A 19025-nucleotide genomic window follows, 5' to 3' on the forward strand; every position below is an offset into this window, starting at 1 on the left:
AACAAGCACAGTATTCCTAAAGCATTGGCATTTAAAAATTGCACTATTTCATGTAATTCATCTTAATAAAGATAATCTTTATATTCCAGGAGGTTTTGATTCATGTAAACAGCATCTGCGAAATGACTAACACTGACTAACAGTTTTCTTCCCTCTGTCCTTTATAGGTATGGCCTCACAGGTTACGGTCTGCCCACCACATGTTTATCAACCCCAGACAAGTGCCTTTTGCAGAGCGAAGAAAATCGATCCCATCAGCTGTGTTTACCATGAGAAGATCCCTCGCACTTACGTGGTCGGTGTGAATCTAGGCATTGCACACCCTACGGATATTATACCTTTGTCGAGAATCGACGCTTTGACTAGCGAGGAGCCCTGCTCCACACGGGACTTCTCAATACAGACTGAATCGGCTCCACAGGAGCTTCTCAGAAGGGCTTCCTTGCCATACAAGCGTGTGGCATCGGAGGGTGACCTTCAGTATTTCTCCAGAGCGGCCGGGGCAGCTGAAGAAAGTGGAGACAGTGTCCAGGACAGCCAAAGTAGTGGTAGTAGTGGTAGTAATAGTAGCGGCTCTCCAGAAGAGGAGAGAATCGAGAGTAACGGTGGTTTGAATTTGGTCGACGGAACCCAAAGATGTGGGTTTAAATGCAAAGGGGAGGAGCTTGAGAAGGGCAAGGGCATCATGCAGATAGTAGAGGAGCATTCGACTCTACCTGCCATGATGCAAACTAATGTTGGGAACACGAACGCAGTAGGTGTTGCCCCGTCCGAGCAGAACAGAACCGGGACGGGAGCCGTGAGCGGGACAGGTGACGGCGACTATCAGTTGGTCCAACACGAAGTGCTGTGCTCCATGAAGCACACCTACGAAGTGTTGGAGTTCTTGGGTCGTGGTACGTTCGGTCAGGTGGTCAAATGTTGGAAGCGAGGCACCAATGAGATCGTGGCGGTGAAGATACTGAAGAACCACCCGTCGTACGCCCGCCAGGGCCAGATCGAGGTGAGCATCCTGGCCCGACTGAGCGGGGAGAACGCAGAGGAGCATAACCTGGTGCGGGCTTTCGAGTGTTTCCAGCACAGAAGCCACACCTGTCTGGTGTTCGAGATGCTGGAGCAGAACCTGTACGACTTCCTCAAGCAAAACAAGTTCAGTCCTTTGCCGCTGAAGGTGATTAGGCCTGTGCTGCAACAGGTGGCCACGGCGCTGAAGAAGCTCAGAAGCTTGGGCCTGATCCATGCCGATCTTAAACCTGAGAACATTATGCTGGTAGACCCTGTGAGGCAACCCTTCCGTGTGAAAGTGATTGACTTTGGCTCTGCCAGCCACGTCTCCAAAGCTGTGTGTTCGACATACCTGCAGTCTCGCTACTACAGGTAAACAGTGTTTTTTTTCCCTTGTGGTAGGCTTGCTTCTGGCTGTCATGTCTCCGTTTAATCATAAATAGACTTTTGGTGAATGTTTCAGCTCGTGTTTGTATTTGTGGCAAGTATGAAGATCTAATTTGTAGTGTTTGTTTTAAGGAAGTTGAACTGAGCAACGCTTATTTCAGCCACACTTCCTGCCAGAACAGTTATGTAATGCTCTCTTTAGCTTATGTTGAAGTTTGATGGCAATAATTCTTTTTTCAATTGCGTCTACACTAACTGCCATGGAGCTACACCCGTACTAACTTAATGATGCAACTCAAAGAAACAAAAACACATGATGCACTGAATTTTCTCCATCGACTAGTTTGGTTGCATCCTGTGTACTTTTTCTCTAATGGGGTCAATTCTGACCGTGATGGCTGTACTTTGTCTCAATGTGGTTGGCAGTTCTTTAGAAAGAATGTGGTTTGCTAAAGTGATTCACGGGATGTGGAAGAACATGGAAAGACTCTTAAATTAGAACTTTCCAGATGTTTGTGTCAAGCTTAAAACTAGAGATCGTTTGATATCTATCTATTACATACCTTAGCACGCTGTCACAGACTGGACAAGGTGTTATTGGTTCATTCGTGATCAGACTTGGACTTGTAACGCCAGCTCGCAAAGCCCAACGTCCCGGGGCTATGTGTTTTTCAGACGGGCTACCAAAAAGCATCACCGGCCTGCCGACGGGCTATCTTAAATGGTGAAATAGCATTCCTTTCTTGTGCATGTGTGTGCGTGCATGCGTGTGTGTGTGTACAGTTCGCGGTTATATTCACTGACCGGCCCGGCCAATTAATGCAAAAATAACATTCCAGTCAATCGCGGGTGGATGAGAGATGAATCATTGTGTTTGTTTGATAAAGATATTTTTCGAGCCCTGTGAGCGTTTCTCCAGACGCTTTCAAAACCATTTCCACATGTACTGAGGGGAGCTTAAGCTCATTAAATATGCAAATCTTATCCAATCCTAGCCGTGGTCGTTTACTTCCAAGTCTTCAGTGCGGCACGCCCATCAAAACCGAGCGTTTTTCAGAGCCTCAAAACCAAGGCAGAAAATAGCCTATTTCTTATTCATTATGATGTTTTTGAATGTAAAAACCACGCGAACGTCATAAGTTGACCTCAGACAACAGTATAAACATTTTTTGAAAGCAGCTTTACCGTATTAAACATGAAAAACAATGTCAGTGTCTTGTTTCATCAGAAGTATAGCATCATTTTCTATAATAAAGTGGCTCTCCAGTGTGTTCATGTTTTCACTTGCGGACATCTGACCTTGACGGACTGAACCGGAGGAACAAGGCTGAAAAGATTTCTGCGTGAAAGAAGGCGGAGCCTCCTAGCTAATTCATAATCAGCACAGACCAATGATAGTGCCAATGTGTTTACCGGCCGTAGTAAACTTTTACGGAAAACAATTTTTTTATTTATTTTTTTGGTTTCGAACGTTTTGACCTAATTTTGTTCGCTTGAAGTATATCGGCCTTAAGAGACTTCTAAACTTTTTTTTATTTTTATTTTACTGATCCCAAACTTTTGAAGAATGTTTCTTCTATTCGTCTGTCAGCGGGGTTATACAGACATCTTCAATAATAAAATAGTGCAGGTTTAGAAAGACATTAATGTGAGTAAATAGTTTTGGATTTTTTTTTTTTTGGGTGAACTATCCCTTTAAGAGTTAATGTGCCACTGAAAGTTATGATGGTTTCGAACATAATGTGACACTGCGGTGCCGAGTACAGGCTGTCTTTGTAAATGTGCTTGGTTTGTGGGGAAGCTATCAGTGAGCAAGATAAAGAGGAACTAGGCACTAGTTTAAATAGGACATTTGAACTCTTTGTACTTTGGCACTGCCACAGTCTGATGCCTGCAACTGCACGAACCCCCGCCTCACGCAGGTGGCACATGTGAATGTGTCGCTTTTGCATGAAAATGAGATGCATCGAGGACGTGTCTGTTGGAGCTGCTGTCGTTGAGCTCAAAAGAAGTGTGATAACAGATGTTTTTATAGAGCGTTATGAATAATCATTCACCCGCTTGTTTTTCTTTTTTCCGGGAATTTGTACGTCACTCTTTTACATAGTGTTTGTGTTAAATCATTACATAAGTACTGAGTAATTCTAATGAACAACATGTACTTAATGTGCAATTATTTTGAGTGGTATATAATTGCACGTTTTTGCTGTTGTAATGAATTCGTTACAAGTCATATTTTTAAAAGTGTCCCCTTCTCTTTTTTTTGTGCTTTTGTTTTATAAAGTGCACATTTTGTACTATAAACAATCACTTGAGGTGCTTATGATTACTTTAACTGAATCAGAGTTTAAGTATTTTGTTAAAGCTAATTCTTTTATTTCATCAAATGTTAAAGAGTACTATGTATTACCATTTCCATGCCAGATAAAAGCCCCCTTATTGTGGATGGGCCTACATCTGTGTTCAGAACATGTGCATTCCATAGTGAGGGAAAAGGGCAGCATGTGCTTCTGTTTTCCATTTGTCCCATGTTTCTGTCGGCATGATCGATGTCGTAAGAATCCATAGCTTGTTCCCAGCACAGAACTGGCTCACCTAAATTTAGGGTGGATCTCGTTGTGTTTATAGTCACTGTGGTATGTGAGGTTGTCATGACAAGTATTTCTTTTTCGTACCAAGAGCAGGCGTTGAGCACGCACCCATGTGCCAGGAAGTGACATTTTTGCAGGTGTTGTCAAATAGCAGAGCTGTTTTTATATTTCTCACTGTTTTAGAACTGGTGCCTGTTTGTTTCTCACATTTAAGGGATAGTTCACTTATTTTTTTATTAACAGAAGCGAATCTTTTAATAATTTAGTTCAGACTGTTTTTGTACCATGATGCAATGTTTATGTTTTCAGTTCAGTAGCACAGAATGATCTTTTTCACTCTCATTAAACATTTTAAGTTGGTTTGGTTTATAATTAGGTTTGGGAACCGGAACCCGGTGGCCTATATAACCAGTATGTAACCGGACCGAACCAGAATGCAGATTTCGGTGCCTCATTTCGATGACCCTTAAATTCAAACGTTCTTTCTGAGACAGACACCCTCAGCACTTGTCACATATCACAACTCTTCAGTGTTTTCAACCACATAATGTTTATTTTAGGTTTCAGACATTTAAATGCACATAAGTACTAGCAAAAAATACATTTATAGTTTGTTAAATACACACTGATGTCAATGGAAGCAGCAATAACAACCCTTTCAATTATAATTTGATGATGTGTTTTATTTATATCAGACACACATTGTGTAGTTAACTATATAGTTTGCTCTATTCTTCTCCCAGTTCACCGGTCACATACTTGCATGTATTTCGGGTAACGTGGATGAATTTTAGTGACGTAAATCTGACCGATCCGATTCTCTGAATTGCGACGCAAACTAACATGGCGGCACCCATCGTGCATGATCATTATAAAGGGTTTTAAATGACAAAACGCATTCACTTACACATATTTGAAAATCGGAATATCAGATAGTTTGACGTAGTTAACATTAACAAGTTTGAATATTTTCAATAAAAAAGCGATACATCTATCATACAGCACTATTGTGGCTGTGGTGTCACGTGAGAAGCATGATGCGTCGCTATGGAAATAAGGCGATGCCTTTTAAAATATTTTGCCAGATAAGGCAATATGGTCATATTTCTGAAAAAAAGATGGTGTGTAGCATACCAAGAATATTTTGCCACTATTAAATTATTGTAGTTGGGTTACCCAACCCTGTTTATAATAAAGCTTACTTTTCTTCCTACTTATTGTTTTGAAGCTTAAGAAAGAATGCCAATGTATTTTAGACATTAGACAAGTTTGTCACTGGATTAGGTTATGTATAACTGGATTATGCTATTGATGATTCAATTAATCTAGGTGATAAATTTAACTTGTCCAAATTAAAGTTTACTTTTAGCTGAAAACTAAAACCAAAAAAAAATAGTTTCAGTAATTAAATTTGTGTAATTGAATAATTTAACCTTGTTTTATGTTGGTGATAAATTAATCCAGGTGATAAATTAAACCAGTCATAGTAGAGTTCTTCTGCAACAAGTCAGCTCTTGATATTACAGCCAAATTTGACATTGTTACTCTAGCGTCATTTTTGCTTGCAGTGAAGTCTGGGTTTTTCCTGCATTGAACATTTTTTGGCGACGGCCAAAATGAATTTTTGTCCCGCCAAGCCTTGATGAGTTATTGTGATTTATAAATTGATGTAGATGACTGATGCGCTTGTGACAGGGCGCATGTTAACTGAGTGACGGAGAGAATGAGCGCACTCTCTCTTCAAACTAAGCACTGTCTTAGCTCTTTCTCACTCACACATATCAATCAAAATCAACTGAACTGACACAATGGTAAAAGGTCGGAAGACCGAATCCATGTTGCATGTGGCGCATTGGGAAAATGTTTTCCCTGAATTACCACTGGGTATGAATTGCGCTCAAAAAACGTTGCCTCTTCTCTGACAGGCGTTTCGCACATGCAGCTGACATAAACCATACTTTCAAATAAACTGAAAAATATCCTTATGAAGTGCTTTCTATGTTGACACAAATCTTTCGCGTTATTCTGACCGTCTTGTTTCTCACACAATGCGTCCGCTAATGTCCGATTCGCGACCTAGTGACTCCTTTGAACGATTAATTTTAATGATTGGTTAAAATGACTCATCTGTCCAACACTGAACTCACGAATCGGTTTATAATAATTTACTCAGAACTCTTCTGAAATGAGAATGCAATTGTACTTACCCCATTTACTAAGAGTGGTTAGTAAGAATTAGTCTTAATAATCCACAGTATGTTGTATTTATATTGATAATGAGTAGTAAATTGCCTATATTTTTTTTTTGTTTAAACTGGAGTGAGGTGAAACCAGAACCGCGCAAGTTGTTGTTAGCTAGCTGCTAATTTTATTAAATTGCATATATGGTAGAAATTTGACCATGCGTGCGTGCGTGCGTGCGTGCGTGCGTGCGTGTGTGTGTGTGGATGACCATGTCTGTCAGCCACCACTGAAGAGAAGACCATATTTGACCCAGGAAAAACCATGGAAGGGCATCAGCTCTCTAGTAGATTCGTTGTGTGCATGAAATAGCTTCATCTGAGATGAAACAATGAAACCTTAACATTTTTCTTTTTTCAACCGCTTTGTTCTAATGTTTTCAGTTGCAAACATTTTGGTACATCTCTGCTGGATAATGTTGCAGAAATAATGTCATGAACTAATAGTTGTAATAGACGTATCCCTAGTTGTAAGTCTGGTAACGTACTTGTGGCCCTTTGTTAAAGTAACCACTGTGGCCCATTAATAATTCACTGTGTTGCTGAGATCAGTGTGTGTTGGGTTCCACATAAAGTGAGGTGCTTGCTTGAGTTTCAAGTTTCTATAGGAATGGGTCATTAGGTGCCATGGGGTTTTGTTTCTTATGGCCTCCTGAAGTGACTCATCCTGTTGTGTCCTTGACACTCATACTGTCTTTGTTCGGCTGAATCATGGGATTCTTTCTCCTCAACTTAAAAGCGGCCACTTAAATGTCATGTCTAATTGAAATTATCCATATTCTATTTAGCCAAAGTTTTCTTTCTCACACAGATCGTGGGAGATTGTAACAAATCACGAACTGCAGGCAATGCAGTCCGCTTTAAGTGAACAAACACAGTCCTTTTGAGTGCCGAAAATACATTTGTAGAGTTGCAAAATTGATTGCGCCCAAATCAGCTCCAGGTTTCCTCATTTAGCTTTGGGTTTTGAAACAGGCTACTTAACCACCAGAAGGGTAATGTTATCAGAACTTTGGAAACACTGTTAAAACCCCAGGAAAACTGATATACACAGGGCAGTTGCATAACAAGCCGCTTGCATTAAAAAGAAAGCCGAGTGACGGGGACCGAGTCTGGCTGGCCTCAATGGATTGAGTGTGTGTGTGCTGTTCAAATAACCAGTAGTCCTGCACTGTAAAAAAAAAAAAAAGTTAGGCAAGCGAAAGAGTCCCTCCATGCAGTTTCAGGGTCCTTGGCATTGCTGAATTAGCATAATTTTCGAATGCTAATTTTCCTTTTGGTACCTTTTTTTTATGTGCAAAGGGAACATTTTTGGTGCAGCCTGTAAATGTCATAGTTTTTCCTGAATCTGTTGCCTTTAGTTGAAACACAACTGCAACATAAATAAATAAAACAGTAGCTGAGCCTAATTTTAGCCATTTAGGAGGTTTTTCATATCCTGTAATGTGCATCTTAGCAGTTTATTTCATACCTAGACAAGTGTGAACGAGATTTGTGAAAGAGATTTGAGTGAGAAAGACAGCCTTATTTTAAAATGCAGACGCTATCATATCTGTACAGGCACACCCATAGAAACCAAATGACAGGTTTTGCCACCAGCCCATAATAAGCATTATGCAACTCTGTTTTTCGTATTTCTTTTCTTCCCTCTTATGGGTCATAAAGTTTAAAGTCCTAACAAACTGCCCTCTCCTCTGCTTTAATAAATCTGTTCTGGCTTCAGGAAAATGTGGAGTGAAGCATTCATTTATTCACAAAGTATGTGTTGCAAACCAGTGTAGAGACCTTGACTTTGCCCAATGTCAATCATTTATTCTTAGCCATCTCTTTTTTTTTTTTTTTTTTGCACATTTTCCACTTGAACCCTCTATAATGCCTTCCCATTAAAGAAGTCTAATGGTTCACAAATAATGCGCAGGAGGTCGCAATTGGTTGTGCATTATCTAAAAGCATAAGTGGGCCAATGTAGCATCGCTAGTAGCTGCAGTTGTGATTATTTTTTCCTTAACTCTTAATGCGTTCATATGTATAATAAACCGAGGCCTGGGTTCATCTGTGGCCTGAGGAATGACCATAAGTTGTGAACGTCTGCTTTCTGTCAGTGTGTTTTAGATGTGAATGCCTGACCCCCATGTAGAGTGGACTTGCTCTTTCTGCAGATGAAGAAGACCTAATTGGCCAAATTCCTAGACTAATGAGCAGCCTGAAGGGTTTGGTGGGATGATTCACTTGGAAAGAGAGCCACATTAGTTGTTTGTGCATCCCATGCCCTTTGATGCAGCATTCGTGCATCGCAAACTCCTTGCAGGGTTAGTGGGTCAGTCAGTCTTCGTTGACTAGGTTTAGAATGCTATTTGACCTCCAACCAGATGGTAGTTACTGAACCTTAACGTGTCCGTCATGAGTAGGTGCACCATGCAGACTGAGCGTTTTCAACCTTGGTGTTCGTTCAGGTTGTGTAGTCGCTTGCGGAAAGCTTGATTAGTCCGATTTTGACCCTTTCACGTGACTTGCAACAGGACAGCCCTCAAAGCAAGCATCATGTGCCACTTTGACCTTTCTTTTTTTTAGGGAATGCACAGATTTTAATATACAATTATTTTCTTGTTATGGCCAACATTCAATTAAATTAATTTGATTTAAATTCAACATATATCAAAATAAAAGCTTTTATTTAGCGCATTATAATTTACAATGTGAATAATGGGTATTGTTTTGAGATTTGCTAAAGATTACATTTAAGAGTGTTATTAAATTTAGTAACTTTATTAACTTTAATTGAACATTTGAATGTCTGCAAAGGTAATCTGCATGTAAAAATAGGGAAATGCACAATGAAATATCCAAAATCACTCATTATAAGACATGTCTAATATCGGCCAGTAACCGATACGGTAGCGACATATTGTGCCCCCCTGAGATTTTATAAGGTAGTCCCAAGTAGACTGTATTTCTGCCATGCATCATTTTATTCTGGCATACTGGTATGCCTTGAACATTGTGTCAAACTCAAGATGTTTTTGCTCCGTTCACAGTGAAACGTCATGCAAATTCTCCAGAAACTGCTGGTTGTGATTAGGTCAGCACAGCAAATGCGGTTGAAATTGAAATCAGATCAAGAAGGTTTATGCTTGGTGGTTGTCAGCAGTGTTTTAAGAACCTGGTATCAGTTTCTGCACCTTGATCCATTTGTCAGACCATCTTGATATGTCATGGTCTGTATATTTCATCCACTTGAGGATGAAACCTGATCGCATGCAGCTTCCTGTAACAGCTCGCCGTTGCTGTTCGACATTTTGAATTGGGACAGGGTAGGTTACAGGTGTGAAGCCTTATACCTTCCTTAGAACCTGGAGTTTGTTTTACATGCCATCTGGTGTAAGGTTCCCATTTCATCTGTAGAAGCTCCTGGCTTGCTTCCCAAACCTCAGGGCCTACGGCACCTCGCATCAAAAGTTTATGTGAGCGATTGCACGCTCTCTCATATCACTGTAGTCACTTGTAGATTCAGTTTTACTCAATCTTCTTACAAATCCTTTGCTCCTTCCATGTTCTCTTATTGGATAAATGTCCACCACTCTCAAACAGGACAGATTCGAAAAAAGTCCACAGATTCTTAGCGGAATAATTAGATGTTAACCTTAATGTAGTCTCATTTCTTAACTCAGTCTTCTCAAGAACATCTTAACCAAATCAATACCTCATAATATAGCTGTTCATGCTATTGCTTCCTGAGATCATCAGGCCTTTATAGAGGATTCTTTTCAGCTCGGTCTAATGTACATTGATTCCATTGAGGCTGGCCAGACTGTCTGCATTTCTCAGCATTTCCGATGGGAGCCGAGATGATGCAGCGTTGAAAAGGCTTTGTTTATTGCTCTGGTGCCTCTGCCTCATAATACCCCATGCAAACAACACTTCCGTCTCTCAAGAGCTTGATGAAACTGGGCTAAATGTCGGTTCTTTTATTTTTATTTTAGAAAAATCTGGTAACGTAAGCTGCGTTTACATGGACCCTTATAATCCGATCGTAACCGGACTAGTACCACAATCGGAACAAAAAAGTCAGATGTAACCATGTCAATCGGAATTAATTGACCAGATCTGATTAAAATTTGAAACTGAAAACTGAAACTGGAAAGTACTGCCGCTGCGCATGTGCAATGACGCAGAAATAGCGTGATGACGTATGTCATCCTGTCATTCTTTCCACTCATCGTCTGTGATAAATATAAGCAGCACGGCATAACGGTACTTGTGCTCGTCGTCACCTAATTAGGACCTGAAATAGAAAAATAGTCTGCTTTTTTAAAACAAAGAAAAGGAGGATGGTTAATATGCAACAACAGCGGGCAACTGTATATCCATGCAGTGTGCGCATTTCAAAAGATTAAAATCCGATCAGAAGCTTGTGACATAAACACGCACATCAACCCGATCACTTTATTTAGCGTTCATGTAAACACTACATTCGTATTCATCAATCAGAATTAATTTATTCAGATTGAAGCAAAAAGTGTCCATGTAAACGTAGCTAGTGTTGGCTGGGCCACCTGAATCTGATTGCTGGAGTGATCTATCAAATGCGTACAAAATATTCACTATTTATTTTGACAATATGAAATTATCTAATCAAGTGCTACTGTGATGACATATTTTTGTAGGCCAACTGGAAGTTGGCATTAGGGCTGTCAAAATGGCTGAAAAACAAAATTATATATTCAAAAGAATATTCAAATTATATTGGAATTTAAAAGGCTTGTCTCCTGTGGCCACAAGAGGACCCAATGAGCAAAATATTAATGCACCGCATTAAAATGTTTTTTCAAAGCAATGAAATAACTAGGGCTGCAACAACAAATCGATAAAAATCGATTATTAATTGAGTTGGCAACGAATTTCATTATCGAGTCTTTGTGTCGCACGACTATTAAGGCCGTCAATAAGACGCGGAGATGTTTGAGTATTAAAAAAAGCACGGTTGAGCGCAAAGCAGAGTGGAAGCGGACGAGCTGTGCTGTACCCGTCGTACTGCGCAGCGGAAAAGCAAACCGAGCCGAGCCCTACCAGCCGAAAAGTGCCATTAATAAATCGAAAAAAGGTGTTAATTGCAGCAAAAGCGCGACATGACATGGGAGCACCACGGTGTTGATTCAGCACCTAAAACGAAAACATCTTGGAATCCTTGATGAGGAGGAAGGGAGTTCAACAGCAGGGTAATGTTAATGCTGCCTTCACGTGCTCTCGGAATTTCCTAGGTAAACATTGCACATGAACGGCCTCACATTTTGAAACTTGAATGCAATGCGCTCGTAATCACGACTTCAGAAGTCGGAATCATCAAATTTCCGATAGCACGTGAAGGCAGCATTAGTCACTACAAAAATCCCACTTTTGTTCCGTTTGGAAGTGAGGATTGTGACGTCCCTCCAGTAGCTCTTCTGGTGCTTGTTTACTCGTTATCCAGCTTGACAAGCATGACAAGTTAGCGTTAGCTTGTTAAAAACAGCAGTAAAGCAGGGGTGGTATATAGGGCTGTCACGATTATGAAATTTGGCTGACGATTAATTGTCCAATAAATAATTGCGATTATGACGATTAATTGTCTGTTTTAGGGCTTTGGCGATTGATTGCCTGTTTTAGGGCTTTGTCGATTAATTGTCATACAAATTGTTGTGATTATTTAATTGAATCCCTTGTAAGTTGTCACTTGCAATAACACATTAATACACTTAAAGCCTTTAAATATTAAAGTAATTTAATCAATGAAAAATATGTATCTTTCAGAAATGTGTACATTTAAAGAAACAATGTAAATGTATATGAAAGTATAAATAATAGAAACAATCACCATAAAGTTACCATAACACAAAAAGGACTGTCAATATCTCATTCCAAACTAAAGTAAAATTTAAATATATTTTTCAAATTTGAAAATTCTGTAAATAACAGAAACAATGAATCACAAATATAAACTATGACCATAACAGAACAGGCCATAAAAATCAAATTCTGAAATAAAAACAATCATGCTCCTTAATGGCTTGGTAGATTACGGGAAAGAAACTCTAGCATGTTGACTTTTTCTGGCTTACTGGGGTGACAATGTTGCCAGCTGTACTGAACATTCTTTCAGAAGCAGTACTTGTTGCACATATGCACATGTAGGCTACTTTCTCGCCAACTTGGAAATTAAAGGAAACCTATGTATGACACGCCAATTCGCTATGCCATTTTGGAGTGCTATCAAGACGCATAATCGCTTTTTAACGTGTTTATCAACGCCGTTTCATTCTATCCCCCTACACTGCCCCTACCCATCACACACACACACACACACACACACACACACACACAGCCCCTAAACCTACCCATCACAAGAAACATTCTGCATTTTTACATTTTCAAAAAAAAACATAATTTAGTATGTTTATAAATCCATTTACATTCACGCGGAATCACACGGCGTAGACATACACGCGGAGATGATGGTTCGTTTCGGAGTACACATACACGCGGAATCACACGCGGAGATGATGGTTCGTTTCGGAGTACACATACACGCGGAATCACACGCGGAGATGATGGTTCGTTTCGGAGTACACATACACGCGGAATCACACGGCGTAGACATACACGCGGATAGCTCAAAATGCGTACAGATAACACGCCATTTGGCTTTAGAAAGTGGCGTGTATGTTTAAGCAAAGTCATGATGTCATGTTGATTGGCATTGTCGTTTTCGGCTTTGAAACTAAATCCATCTTTGTTGAATAACTGGGCTGCTCTAACTCAGGATGGAGAAATCAACAGGGCAATATAATTTGAACGTAATGCTCAGCGTAATGAATTCAGAGGGAGACCGGTAGAAGTAGAGTGCTGCAGGTACGTCGTTCATGAACGAATGATTCTTTAATATGACTCGGGACTACCGAGTTGTCTCAGAGAGTGATCCGTTCATTTTGTTGGCTGCGCGTGTGCGCAAAATCCCATAGGTTCTGTACATGAAACAGAAAATATTAGTTCATCCCTCGAGTCTCGAGTTTTCCTGTCAGTCCTATAGTAGACTATGCTGTCAGAACCAGAAAGAGAAATTATTCGTTCATCTTTCGAGGTTTGGGTTCCGCCGGGTCGGAGTCTTTCGTTCTTCCTGTTATGCTGAAATGACTCCATTTTTTTTTTTCATTTTGCTGAACGAGATTCAAAGATTCGAGTCTGTAAAATGATCCGAACTTCCCGCTACTAACTACAGGGCCCCCTTGTGTCTTCTAATAGTGGGCAATAATAACGATCACCTGTAATGACCGCGATTAGACCAATTAATCGCGATCAAACGATTATTTTATAATCGTGACAGGTCTAGTGGTATAGTTTGCAAAGATTAATAGATTTATTGTAGCAACCTGTGCACTTTCTGAAGATTGTTTGCACTGTGAATTTGCACTGTCAGTTCTGTTTTTGAATAAAGGATTTTTTATCAGAGGAAATTATTTTTTATCCGATTAATCGAATAAATAATCGACAGATTAATCGATTATTAAAATAATCGTTAGTTGCAGCCCTAGAAATAACATAGCTGTCTTTATTTTAAATTCAACGAATATTCAGAATTTTAATTTTATGTAGTTGGCATCACCCTGATTCCCTCGACAAAAGAACTATAGAATTGTTCCATTTTGCTTTTGGACTGTTGCAGAAAATAAGCTCTGTGACCCAATAAAACTTTGATTCTTCTTACACGTTTTGTTAATCATGATAATCTTCACAAATTAACGTAAGCTATAAACAGTGTGAGCCTTATGAAGTGAAAATATCTAAATCTCGCATTAACCACAGTACTTATTTCAGGAATTTAACCTAAAACCCCATTGATTTCAGGACGATGGAAGCGGAAGTGTTAAAATGTTAACTCGTTTCTGGATTTTGGTCTACAAAATAATAAATAAATCTAAAACGAATCTAAACTTAATAGACAATAAAAAAATGTATCAATCATAATATAGATTGATATAATTTTTTATTGTCTTAACTTAAGTTTAGATTAGTTTTATGCCTGCTGCTTTTCAATATTAATGTGTCAGCGCTAACAGCATGTTAAGTTTTATTTTTAATTTTAGTTTCACTTATTTATTTTTAATCCTGGTATTTTTCTGATTTCTTAAGTGAATCAGTTCAAAAAACGAATGCAGCTTTTTGTTTGTCAACCCTCAAATTAATTTAGCATATATTTTGACATTTCTGTTCATTTTAGCTTCACATTCATTCGTTCTAGTTTCTAACTGATTGGAATCTGTTAGGTTGCGACCTCAGAAATGCCTAGCCATTAAAAAAGGTTTGGTTGGTTCTATAAACCCTAAACTCTTTTCTAGAATAGTCCTGGTTGAGAGGTCGCACAGAATGTGATTTTCTAGCCAATGTGTTCTCATTGTACGTTCTGTTTCTAAAACTGCGGGGCGGCACACAAGCCAGGCTTCAGCTATGAGTGGTATGCTTTACCCTTTGGGCGTTAGCTGGAGAAAAACATTAGCTTGTCTGCATGTTTTGCCATACTTGACAGTGTTATGGTTGGAAATGGGAATTGAGGGAATTGTTTTATTGCTAGCCACTTTCAAAACAGAAAAACAAGTAGCTAGAGCGGCATGATTAATCGGTAAAAGATCACGATCTTGATTCAAGCACCCACACGTCAACTTATCACTAAGGTACTGGGATAAAATCGAATTAATAAGAGAGAATTTTGGGAGGATTTATCCAGAATAGTGCAGCTGTACTAGTAGCTAGATCAAGATGTTTTTCCGTTCTCCAAAAATTTGGGAAATAAACTGCAGGTATTTGATCGAGCTCAATAAAGGGGTGTCAATTTACAGCCAACATTTGTTTTGTGTTACTGTGCGTGTTTAAAAGTCCAATCCGGTACAGGATGTTGTAATGGCTTGGGTTGTGTTACTCGACCTGAATTTCCTTTCAAATTTGGAGAGAAAACCCTGTAGTACATGTTCCTTTATGCAAAGGTACCCATGGCTCTCACGGAAAAGTTTTGGATGACTTGAAGGGGAAGTCCAATTTTTTTTGACAATATAAAATTAACCAATATTATGACTTAATTATCTATTATGTTTCCCTCAGATCATGTCAGTAGATTAGTTTCTTGCCTGCGGTTTGTCATAATTCATGAATATAGGAGTGGTGAAACAAATATTTTAATTTAAGTTTAATTTAGTTTTCATTTATATATTTATTCCGTTTTTTATTTCTCCAGTGAATGTAAAAAAAAAAAGGATTCCAAACCACCTTATGGAAATCTGTTTTTGTTTTGTTACCGTGCGTGTTATTGAAAATTCAATCCGGTACAGGATGTCATAACAGCTCGGGTTGTGTTACTCAACTTAAATTTCCTTTCAGATTAGGAGAGAAAACCCAGTGATATATGTTCCTTTATGCAAAGGGACCCGTGGTGCTCACGGAAAAGTTTTGGATGACTTGAAGGGGAAGTCCGAATAACCGCTCTCTGCTGTAGGAGATTAGATAAGCAGTTGTTTGGGTGGGATTTGTTTACAGAGAGCTCTCTGACTGGACGCTGAGCAGGAGGGGAGGAAAACAACCCCGTGACCCGTGTCTTCTCATTCTCGTTCACAGAAGCTGCTGTTAATGAAAGGCTTTAATGCTGTTTTGTTCCTGGCAGGCACGTGCGGATCATCTGCTGTAGCTACGTGTTCATATTTGGCTCTTTGCGGGCATTTGACTGAGTGCCAAAGGGAGTCTGATGTCCTCCCTCCCTTTGTGAGCAGCCCAAGACGTTGAAACCCGGGGGTTATGCTTTGACGATCAGCTGGGGGTGGATTTCTGAAAGTCCCACACCCTCACACGCTGCCTGTTTGTGGTGAGAGACTGCTGACAGCGGTTTTGACACAGCTGATCTCCCTAATCTCACGTCCCCTGACATGTTTCGCCGCCTTTCTGTTTTTTTTTTTTTTCTTCTTTTTTTTTTTCATCCCCCAGCTGAAATCCCACCCCGGTCTGCGCTCTCTCTAGACGACGTGCCGTAAGCTTGTTTTCTGAACAGCTGCAGAGCTCCATTGGCCTTCAGAGAGGTTATTGTGTGGTCAGGGCTTTCTGTCCCAGTAGCCGCTTTAGACTGTGGTCGCTCCAGGCTTTCCGGTTGCAGCTTGAACCAGATGACTCGGACCCCCCTCCTTCCCACCCCATTGACCTCACAGGAAATAACTGTGCTAGACAGGGGTTCAAATTTAGCGTGGCTTTGCTTGACGAACACTGACTTATTGGTTTGTACCGACACAGAAAATTGCCTTTTTTTAGCATGTGGCCACCATAAGCACTGTTGGTAAATTCCATGTTTTAGTCTTTCTCTTGGTCTTTAAAACATGATCTGTGTGGAATCAGGTTGCACAGCAGGGAACAGCGGGCTGATTGATGCACAACACCTCCTTTTAAAAATACTTACGGTAAAGTTGGCGCAGTAATGGTGAAAATTCTTATCTTGGTATCCTTTTACGTGAAATTTAGGTAATAACCTTTTTTCGTCTTAAAGAATCTGATTTGTTTACCCAATAATATTTTGGTTTTTAGTTATTTAAAAAAAATCACTCATTCTTTAGAGAAAACATGCTACCGTTCAAATGTTTGGTCAAATACTAGGGATGCACCGATATGAACATTTTGGCCAATATCGATTTATTCTGAAAGCCTATAACCAATATATTGGCCGATAAAACAAAATCCAATTTTTTTTTATATAATTTGAGAGTCTGATTACAAAAACTAAAGTCTCACCATTAAAATTTGTCCAAAGCACACAATTATAATGTTCTCATTATAATTTAACAGCAAGCGATTCCAATCATATTTCAAGTAATTCAAAACCATCATGGCGACCAGTGCATATCTGAAGTATCTCAGCTAGAGCTGTAATCTCCCAGTCGATTATTAGTCCATACGTTCTGGCTCGACCAAAAATCTGATTGGTTGATTTTTTTGCTGCGTTCATTTCATTAGTTTTGCAGCGCCGCGTTCATTTAATGATAGTACACATCCACTTTTGCGGCACGACTGAAGTGTGGTGTTGTGACGCTTCCCCTCATGTGTATGTTGATGGGCGTTCCTCAAGTTTACCGCTATGGGCGTGCGCAAGTCTCTCGCTGGTCCTTTGTTTTTCATTCCCCGCTGGCTCAAACGCACGCCCATAGCGGTAAACTTGAGGAACGCACATCAACATACACATGAGGGGAAGCGTCACAACATCACGCTTCAGTCGTGCCGCAAAAGTGGATCTGTGCTGTCAGTTTTGCCGCGTTCATTTCATCAGGTGGAAAGCACTAATTGCTAATGGGGGTGTTTTCAGAGCACCCCTGTTTCACAGGTAACAGTCTGTCTTCAGAACACCCCCTTGTTTTCACTTATTTTGGATTAGCCCAACCCACTGGAGAAGAGAGACAGATTGAAGTACCGGTAGGCTAGTTTGCTGTATATTATTTATTTAATTGTGAGCGTTTCTTCTGCTCTTGATCTGGGTTGTTTAATAAATATTCCTTTTTTATTAAAGTGGATGTGCCTTTTGTGTTTAAGAGTAAAAGCTTTAAGTTAATAGTCTATTCGTGTCTCAGACGCGAAGCTGAGCTGAGTTCATGTTCGAGCTGCACAGAGCGGCTGAAATGATATTGTTTGTCAGTTATTATAATACATATGATAAAAACAATTGTCTAAATTATGTTGCATATTCCTCAAAAGTTCTTGTGATGATATCACTAGTTGACAACATAGTACAATATTTTCGGAAGTCATATTGCGCAGGTGCACGTGATGCAACGCTGTCAGAGTCGACAGGCTCGTGTGTCAGACTCATTTCAGTGCAAAATAATCAGGTCAAAAATTATTTAATATACTGCAAAAAGCCTACTAGTTTGTTTATTTATAATTTGTTTAGGCAGACAACAAGGCTACCAAGTACTGCGCACAGTGCACAGCTAATTCATTTAACGTTTTTTTTTCCTAACGTCATTTTTAGTTGATTTTAGTCGAAAATTTCAGGACTTCAGTCGACCAAGATTTTCTTTGGTTGATTACAGCCCTAGTCTCAGCTAAAGGAAAAATCCATTATTTATCGGCTTTAATATATGGGCCAAATTTTCTTATTCGGCCAATAGCGATGATATTAAAAATTAACATATGGTGGCCGATATATCATGCACTCCTAGTAAAACATAATATTGTGAAATGATTTCAATTTAAAAATCTGTTTTCTATTTATATATGTTAATGTAATTTATTATTGTGCATAGAAAGAAACTCTTCTTAATGTTATCAATGTTGAAAACCGTGCTTTAATATTTTTGTGGATAATTTATTTTCAGGATTCTTTGATGAATAGAAAGTTCAAAAAGAACATTTTATTTGAAATAAAAATATTTTGTAACATTTTAAATGTCTTTCACTGTCACTTCTGATCAATTTACAATTTGTGTCCTTGCTGAATAAAACTTTTAGAACATGTACTAACCCCAAACTTCTGAACAGTAGTGTGCATAAATATATTTTTTAAAAATCATCAAAAGGCTGAAAAATGACAAGCATCTATCTGAATCTGACCCATTTGCACACTGATCATGCATTCACAAACTGAATTTTTTGTGGGAGTGTAAATGATCCAAGTCTGTATTTCTTTCAAAATAAGCCCATATCCAACAGTATCATGGCTAATACAACAGTGTGTTTGTCACATGGCCAGGTCTGAAATTAAAATGATTTTCTGAATTCATCGTAGTGGGCATTTATCATTGTCGTGTTT

General features: G+C 39.3%; 1 protein-coding gene across 1 annotated transcript in view; it reads left to right on the forward strand.

Annotated features, from left to right (window-relative positions):
* hipk3a (homeodomain interacting protein kinase 3a) overlaps positions 1-19025 on the forward strand; it is a gene marked incomplete at its 5' end in the record, with an annotated part of 42960 nt that overhangs the window by 2892 nt on the left and 21043 nt on the right. The window contains 1 exon segment of the mRNA XM_079809381.1: positions 168-1377. Within this exon segment, the coding sequence (XP_079665507.1) occupies positions 168-1377 (1210 nt within the window).

This window comes from Gobio gobio, assembly GCF_949357685.1.
Source record: "Gobio gobio genome assembly, chromosome: 25".
In the NCBI taxonomy this organism is placed as follows: domain Eukaryota; kingdom Metazoa; phylum Chordata; class Actinopteri; order Cypriniformes; family Gobionidae; genus Gobio; species Gobio gobio.